Here is an 8,607-nt window from a genome sequence, read left to right as displayed (position 1 = left end):
GAAGAAATCAGCAAGCCCCAAACTAGAAAATCCCCTAAAAAATGCACTTGAGATATTTTTTCTAAACAAATCAAAAATGAAGAATTAAAAATTAAATTATTTGACATTTTGATGGAAAAGTACATCTCTGTATGCTGCGGGTTGTTTGTTTTTGTTTGTTTGTTTTGGTGTGTGGGTGGGTGGGTTAAATGTATAGATTCTCATCAGATTGTCTGCTTCAACCATGATATAAGATTTAATAAACATGTTCAGAAAGTTCCTAAATTATTTGCATTAATCTGCCTTAAAATATTGACTTTACTTGTTACTGGGTTTGCCAAAACATTGTTCCATAAAATATCATTTGCCATTTGTAAGACTGATTTGAATAGAAAATAACATTTATTTCTAGTATTTCTATGAAATGGAAACACAGAAAGTAATTGTTAGAAACGGCAAGAAGTTTGCTACATTGGAACCAGAAAGCAATTTTCTTGCAGATCACAAATGAAGAGGCTCATTAAACCGTTATACAGCATTGGCGGCTGGGTCCTACGAACAGTTACAAATATATCTACTTTCCAATGTTATATACAGATTATAATATTTCTTGGAAGGGGTGGGCGGGAAGGCTTTTCAATTTTACAATATATTTAATCTATATACCTGGTAAATATTACAATGAGAGCTGTCTAACCTTTAGCTTTAATACCAAGTTCACCTACAAGTTACATTAATAACTTAGATTTCCATTTTATAACATTATACACTTGCTAGTATACATACATATATATATATGTATGTGTGTGTGTATATATATATATATATATACACCTCACAATTCACCAAGGATATCCATGCTTATGGCCATAAGCAACAAAGAGAGTGACAAACATCTCAACAATGAAAGTGCACCTTTATAACCTTTTTTTTAATACACCTAGTATTTGTCAGCTTTGCCCGACACTCTGTTCCGTGCAGCAGGGGGTCTGCGCCCTGCCCTACAATGGAATGGGCTGGAAGGGGAAGGGGAGCGAATCATTCGGTGTCCATATAGTCCCCTCTCTTTCTCTCGCTCTATATTTATAAATTCAGAGAGTCCCTTAGGGTGCAGCCCTAGGCTGCAAGGCGTGAGCTGTGATTTGGCAGCTGTCAAGAGAGACGCAAGGAGGGAGCGTGTCCTTGGCGGCAGCGCGGTGCCCGCGGCCGGCCGGGGGCTGCTCCCCAGCAAGGGGCTCCGTCTATTGCTTCTCGGGGGTGTTGTTGACCATGGGCCCGTAGAGGCCGCTGGAGTAGACCTGCTCCTTGTGCACGGCGGAGCGGTCCCGCATGAGGTCGCTGAAGGCGTAGTCCATGGGCGGCCGGAAGCCCAGCGTGGGCATGAGGCCGGCGGTGGAGTAGGGGGTCATGAAGGCCAGTCCCCGGCTGTGCGCCGAGTAGGCCAGGCGCAGGGGGTTGAGGCCCAGGTGGGTGCCCAGCGGGTAGGCGCTGGCCTCGGCGCCGAAGTGGCTGGCGTTGGGCTGCAGGGGCGAGAAGGCGGAGCGGCTGCCCAGCGTGCCGATGGCCGGGCTCATGGTGCCGGCGATCAAGGGCCGGTGGTGGGCGGCGACGGCGGCCGCGGCGGCCGGGCTGGACTGCAGGGCGCCGTCCCGGGCCCAGCTCTCCTCGGGCCCCTTGTCCGGGCCGCGGTTGTTGAGGATCTGCTCGATGGCCTGCACCACGTCCCCGCCGCAGCCCTGCAGCACCAGCTCCAGCACGCTGCGCCGGTGCGCCGGGAAGACCCGCGTCAGGATGTCGATGGGAGTCCGCTGGCGGCCGCCGGCCGAGGGCGACGGGTCCTGCTCGTCCTTCTCGGCCTCCGAGCCCGAGTCGGAGCCCAGCGGGCTGATGGAGCCCGGGCTCTCCTCCCCCTCCTTCGGCCCCTTGGAGACGGGCGAGCTCAGGAAGGACTCGCCGTCCCCGTTCTCCGAGCCCGAGCCGTGGCGAGCTTCTGGGGAGGAGGTGCCCGGCACCGACTCCCCGTCCGGAGACAGGGGCTTCCCGCCCGCCTGCTGCGGGGTCACAGCCCGGCTGGGCAGCAGCGTCTTGGGGAACAGGTCGAACTTCTGCAGCTTGGAGTCTGCAAGGAAAAGCAAGGAGCCCAATGAGTGCAGCGGCCGGAGCCCGGCCCGCAGCCCCACAGAGCAGCGCCTGGCCCCGCCGCCCCACAGAGCAGCGGCCCGCGGGGAGCTTCTTGGGCCTAGGGAGAAGAGGGCTGGAACAAATGCAGATACAGCTCGGGCCATAGAGACAAGAGGGTCCTAGCAGCTCGAGGTTGGGTCCCCAGGCCCCTTCCCACCCATCCTCAGCCCTTGGATTTCTGCCACTGGAGATCGTTGGAGACACTTAGTATTTATTCATTTGTTGACAGTTTTGTGTCTCAGGACACAGAGTGGGGACGAATCCCTGCCCTGTAGGGCTGCGGCCTGGACTCTGGCTTGGATTCAGTCCCTCCCCAGAAGGCAACTTTCCTTCCAGACCCCAAGCCTGAAGCAAGGAGATGCCCTCTCTGGCTGTGGACCCAAGATTGAAATCAATCACTCAATCGCCTAGTGTGGGTTTTCCATCAGCTGCCCCTCCCCCCATCCCTATAAACCAGAGAGGGTGACATGATTAGGCCAGGAAGGATGGATGGATGGATGGATAAATAGATAGGTATAGGCATGGATGGATAGAGGGGGTGTATGGAGATAGACAGACAGGGCCTATGCGGAGGGATAGATTGATATAGGGATAGTTGGTTGGTTGGTTGGATGGATGGATGTGTATGGGGAGGAAGGGATGGATAGATGGATGGATGGATAGAGGGGGTGTATGGGGATAGACAGATGGGGTGGCTGGGGATGGATAGAGGGGGTGTATGGGGATAGACAGACGGGGTGGCTGGGGATGGATAGTTGGGGTTTATAGAGAGAGAGGGAGCGATAGATAGTACAGTATAGGGACAGACAGATGGGATGTATCTAGATGGATAGACAGGTGGGGTATATGGGGATGGGGTGTATGAAGATAGAGTAGATGCTGGTTATGGGGATGGATGATGGATACATAGAGAGGGTGTATGGGGAGGGATAAATGGGTGGATGACAGCGTGTATGGGGATAGACATATGCGGTGTAGGGGGGATGGATGGGGGGTACGGGGGTAGGTAGATAGTCCCTGTAGCAGCCCCTGCTTAGCTGCCCTGGAGGGGGTCGCTCCCTTACCCGAGCCCCCAGCGCCTCCCTCGCCGCTGGCCCCGCTGCAGACGGAGCCGAAGACCTCGTAGGCTGGCCGGGGCGGGATGATGCCGTTGGCCGCGGCCAGGGCCAGCCCCTCGGCTGTGCCGTAGAGCAGCTGGAGCTCGCGGGCCTCGTTCTCTTCCTGCGCCTGCTGGCGGCGCAGCGCCACCTGCGCGGCCATGACGCGCTGGCGCTCGGCGATCAGGGTGCACTTGGCGCACATGCAGTCCTTCCAGCGGCAGTAGCGCTTGTGGCCCTTCAGCGCCGACACCACCCCGTGGTTCCGGCACCGGGCGCACTTGGGCGTGCGCGGGTACTTCTCGGCCGCCCGCAGCAGCAGCGGGGGGCCCCGCAAGAGGCTGCCGGCCACGCTCACCGGCAAACTCGCGGCCGCGGCTGCCGCGGCGGCCGCCACCGAGCTGGGGGGCACCGGAGGGGGCGCAGAGGGGACGCTGGGCATTTCCGATCTCAGCTCCATCCTGGCCACGGGCTGCCCCAAACGGCAGGGGAAGAACCCAGAAACAAGCAGAGCGGCCCCAAGGCAGTGGCCCCTCAGAGGGAATCCCTTCAATACCCACCGAGACCTGGGCGCTATAAACCCCCGGATCTCTCCAGTAACCCCCCAGAAGCGGGCACTATAAACACCCGGATCCTTGTAATACCCGCCTAGACGCCGGCACGATAAACACCCGGATCTCTAGTAAAAGCGGGTATCTAAGTCCCCCTCGCGCCCCAGCCTTGTCGGGGGTGAAATGCCGTTCAAACACACACACACACTCTTTCTCCCGTCCAGTCCCTCAAGAGCAAACTGCGGTCCTTGGAGAAACCGGCTTCTCGCTGCGGAGAGGGAGTTAAAACCCCTTGGCTCCGTTATTGTCTGGGCACCTCTGGAAGGGCGCTGCCAAGCCCATGTCAGAGCGCGCAAGACCCCGGGCTAGAGAGAGTTCCCTGCTCACACTTGTCCTTTTTCCTGCCGCCAGGTCAAACTCGAGTCCCTTTAATTTAGTTTCTTTTCTTTCTTTCTTTTTTTAATGTTTCACCAATCACCGGTTTCCCCCTGCAGTGATCCACGGACCCCTTTAAAAACAGCAACCACCATTCCCAGCCTGACCCGAGTGCAGCAGACCAATGCCTCCTGCCCCTTACCAACAACGCCAACGGGGTCAGGAACCAAGAGAAACAAACCCGGTAACGAACTGACAGTCCTCTGCAAAACCAACCCAACCCAACCCAAAACCCCAACCACCACCACTCAAGTTAGCTCTGCCCCTCGAACATGATTTCCCCCCTCCCTCCGCGACCGCGCAGGACAACAGCACAACTCACCCAGCAGAGCCGCCTAAATCAAATACACCGCAGAAAACACAACCCGCCAATCCCCCGCGCCCCAGCGCTCCCAGGACTCAAGCAGCTGCAACTTCAAACTTCCCCTGGCACGCAGCAAAAGAGCCTCACCCTCCCTCTCTAATCATCTCCCCTCCGGCCCCCCGGGGAAAGCCAGCCGCGCAGACCTCCAGCGCCAAGCCCCAGTCTGGTCCCCCCGCACTCAGCTCAAGTTCGCATGTGTGACACTTGCAGGGCGAGAGTTGCCAGGAGAAAAGGATCTTCGCCGAGGCGCCCGCGATCACTTGCTCTATTGTTGCGCCTTACGTTTCCATTAGACAACAATTGACAACAATGTGGCGCCTGCTATTGGCCAGGGGAGGAACGAGCCCTTTTGATTGGCCACTAGCTTGTCTACAGTGTCCGCCCGAAGCTTCTCTCAAATAAACTGGGCTTTAAGGAAACTAGGAGAGTCCTGCTAAGGGAGTTGCATTGAAAAAATAATGACAAATAGTTTCCATTTAAGTGTGTGTGTGTGTGTTTGTTTGTGAAATTTGTCTGATTTCTCACTGCCTGGTAGTTTTTAAATCCACTTAAAACAGTAGTTGCCTGACCAATTGTGTGGTTTGCACTTCAGATTTTCCACTGTGTCATTTGTCAAAGGAGGGGTGGGGGCAATATATCATGCAAAGTGACAATTCAATTTAAGGTGCCCCCTTTCTCCCCGGCGATTTTGTTGTATAGTAGAACCTAACTTATTTTTGTGTTTGTTTTTACTCATTTTGCAACTGCAGGTGCATTTTACCAGTACAGCTGCAATAGGTGGTATTTGAGAGGTGAGTATGATTTTCGATTTTTATTTAATTTAAAAAAATATGGAGACATGAATCAGGTTCCCCAAAAAGTTCGTTGTTTCTCTCCTGGTTTTAATGACTAGCTATTTGTTTAATAACAAATTCAACAGGCACCTTTTTTGAGTTTCCACGGGACGGTTCGAACAGGGTTTATACATCCTTGAGCAATTGGGGTTTCGTGCTGGTAATTGTGTCCAGTTTTTGTTTTAACATTAACCACCCTGGCTCGACGTCATCCTCCTTGGTAATCAGTTTGCGCTGAGAGGAAGAAGCAGGTTTGGGATTTTGGAACTTGTGAAGTTAACGCAACTCTCCTTTTCTGGAAGGAATATTCGGGCTAAAGTTCCCATCTCTGTGTTCCACAGGGAGGATCTTCGATGATTAATAACCATTATTATTTTGTTAATTTCTTGTGGCTTGTTGTTGCCTTAATTTGTTGCCCCCTTGATAACGATAATGAATGAAAATACAAGCAATCGTTTATAGAGAATCGATGAAGAGCTATCGCATTTGACTTTGTTAGAATGGAATGTATCTCCTCTCAAAGAGAGCGCTTATACCGCTCAGCTAAAGAAAGGCTGGGCAGTGTTCTGGGGGCGAAGTTAAGCGATTGCAATGACAAGGTTCCTCCGTATGGAGTTAGCATTTTCTATGCTAGGGAAGCAAGTTGTAGCACTGAGGTGCGAGTGCTCTGAATAGATTGGTTGAAACCCTTTGGGGTTCCCAGCGGAGTATGTGAAGAACTAAAATAATTTCGTTCGCTTTCATTTTTTTAACCTCCCCCCACCTTCCTTGTAGGGTATTAAAATTCAAACCTGACAATATAAGGGGATATAGAGGGTGATCTTGGGTGTTTTTGCGAGCGCTTAACTGCAGAATAGCAGCGGATAATGCCCTTGCTTTTTTGCTTCCTTTGTAATCGTTCTTCTGTGTGAAGCAGCTCTTTGCTGAAAAATACAAATTGCAAGGCATCGCATCTCGCAGACACATTGATATTTGTCTGATGTTTGCCTCATTCTTCTTACTTTAAAAATAAAGTATAATCTTTCCCTTCGGACTACTGAGACTGGGTGTTGAAAGCTGCCACCCGCTTCTCGTAGCTAGGTGTCATAACACCTTTATTTAATGCAGCCAAGAAGTCAAAATAGCTGCTTTAATTTTATCTGCAACCACTAATTTTATTCTCCAGGGAGAATATATCAGAGCTCCGGGTTTAGTTGGGAATTCGTTTAATTGGATCAGACTGAATGGGAAACTTTTTTTATTGTATTTTATCTAGGCTTATTGCGCAGAACATATTTCCCCTTTTCCTTGCAAAGCTATTTAATTACTTGTTTGGTTTTGTAATTTATCTGCAAATAGCCCCGCGAGGCATTCTGTGATCACTAACAAACACAGAATACAGTTTATGTTTATGTCCTTCTCTCTCTTCCTTTTCAACTTAAATTTAAATTAAAGGGCTCGATCATCCTTTGCATTTTATGATTTTTTTTAAATGACCTCATGTATTATATAAATAGTTTGGAGATGACTATGGCAAAAATAGCCACTCACAAACCAGTTACTGGGATTTCAATTTTTTTTTACAGGAATGTATCAAACTGTCATCCCTCTGGTGAGATTACAAGAACAGGAATAGCCTTTTTAAAATGTATTGGAGATATATATATATATATGCGTTTATATATATCTACCTACCTACCTATATGTCGCTCTATGTAGCTTTATTATATATTGTATCATAAGTGTGTGGATATATAGAGACAAAATTATTATACTATATATAAACAATATAATATAGACATATGTACTTACACACATTTTATATATCATTTGTATCCCAATTAAAAATTCAATATTTCCCTTCATACTTCCATCCATTTAGCTTTTGGACTAGCTGCAGTGTCGATCCAACATCTCCATAGTTGCTATTTATTGAAAAATGTTTACTAACAGAGGGTGAAAGAGGCCGTAAGCCGCAGCACGTGGTTGGAAACAATACCAATTGTTAAAAGCTAGCGTGATATATTGCTTGTTTTTACGTAGGTTTCCATCTATTGACGTTTCTTTCCCCCCCCCACCCCATTGCAAACGCATGCACATGTACATACTCGGATACACATAGAAACAGGGTGTACATGTGAATATTAATTGTATGTTCTACTGTTTATGTCTAAACATAACTCGTTTCAAATTCATCCTAGCAAGAAAGCGCCCTTGTTGGACAGGAAACATTTGTTGCTCTAAAGCCGAATCTCAGCACAGTAATTAAAGGTTAAACCAAACGGCTACTGTCTCTTTTCCTTCGTTCGAGTTTGGTTCCTTGTGGCCATGTGAAGTCCTAGTTGCAACTTCTATTTTTTAAGTGCCTTTAAAGAATCTAAAAGCCAGGAACGCCAGCCTCACTTTTTACTGATTGGAGATTTTAACAATAATCATTGATTTCCGCCGTGCTTTTTCGGGAGTTGTCTGTCCTGCAATGTATGCGACCCCCAGCCTGATCCTGGAGCCATGTCAAAGGTTTTATTCAAGCAAAATAAAACTGGCTGTAAATTAGATCAATCCTGCATACCCTCTAATCAGCGTTAACTCCTCACTTTCACAGTTTGCCACTGAGCTACGTGATGAAGGGTTTTCTATATACTGGCCGTGGGGATGATCTAGCGAGAAGTGCAAAGGGAGGACCGTGGTGCGCTGTTTATTTTTCACAGCGTCTCTTTTGTACTTGACCAAGCACAATAAAATCGCCATCTCAATCTCTGGTCTTGTGTCTTTCTTGGGGGGGGGGGGAAGGGGGGGTTGATTGTTTACGAGCCAGAAGAGTATCAATCTTTCGATCGCTTTTCAGTGTACTCGGGAGTGGGCCGAACCGCGAGGGGGTGGGGGGTGGAGAGTGGGGAATCCAGACTTACAAACCTAATAAAATACAACCTTCAAGCCCCAAAGACTGTTTCCACCCCCTTTAAGCCACGAGGAGGGCTTGTGTTTTTGTTTTACCGGGAGCTGAATTTCCTTTTGTGCCGAGCTGCCTGGACCCCTGGAAGAGCAGGCACAGGGCCTGGTGTATTTCACCTTGGCTAATTTGAAATGCAGACCCCAAGCGTAGGTAAGGGTGTTGTCACCAATAGGCACTGGAGTGAGGGGAGGCGGGGGAGACTTGGCCTATGGATGTTGGTTTTTCCTGATCCCCT

The 8,607-nt window shown here is 49.6% G+C and overlaps 1 protein-coding gene and 1 long non-coding RNA gene across 2 annotated transcripts; one reads left to right on the top strand and one right to left on the bottom strand.

Moving 5' to 3' along the window:
- Positions 1 to 1,153: 1,153 nt before the first annotated feature.
- On the bottom strand, positions 1,154 to 3,699 carry DMRTA2 (DMRT like family A2). Its single transcript, XM_034780102.1, has 2 exons — positions 3,225 to 3,699; positions 1,154 to 2,098 (listed from the first exon to the last, which is right to left on the bottom strand). The coding sequence occupies exons 1-2, from the start codon at positions 3,697 to 3,699 to the stop codon at positions 1,221 to 1,223; spliced, it is 1,353 nt and encodes a 450-aa protein (XP_034635993.1). The 3' UTR covers positions 1,154 to 1,220.
- A 943-nt stretch (positions 3,700 to 4,642) lies between these two features.
- LOC117882044 lies at positions 4,643 to 8,159 on the top strand. The gene is made up of 3 exons (XR_004646922.1): positions 4,643 to 5,398; positions 7,006 to 7,031; positions 8,022 to 8,159. It is a non-coding gene; the product is annotated as an uncharacterized LOC117882044 (long non-coding RNA).
- Positions 8,160 to 8,607: the final 448 nt, after the last annotated feature.

This window comes from Trachemys scripta, chromosome 8, assembly GCF_013100865.1.
Source record: "Trachemys scripta elegans isolate TJP31775 chromosome 8, CAS_Tse_1.0, whole genome shotgun sequence".
Taxonomy (NCBI): domain Eukaryota; kingdom Metazoa; phylum Chordata; order Testudines; family Emydidae; genus Trachemys; species Trachemys scripta.
Note: the sequence above shows the minus strand (reverse complement) of the source record. Positions and strands in the feature narration are given on the sequence as shown.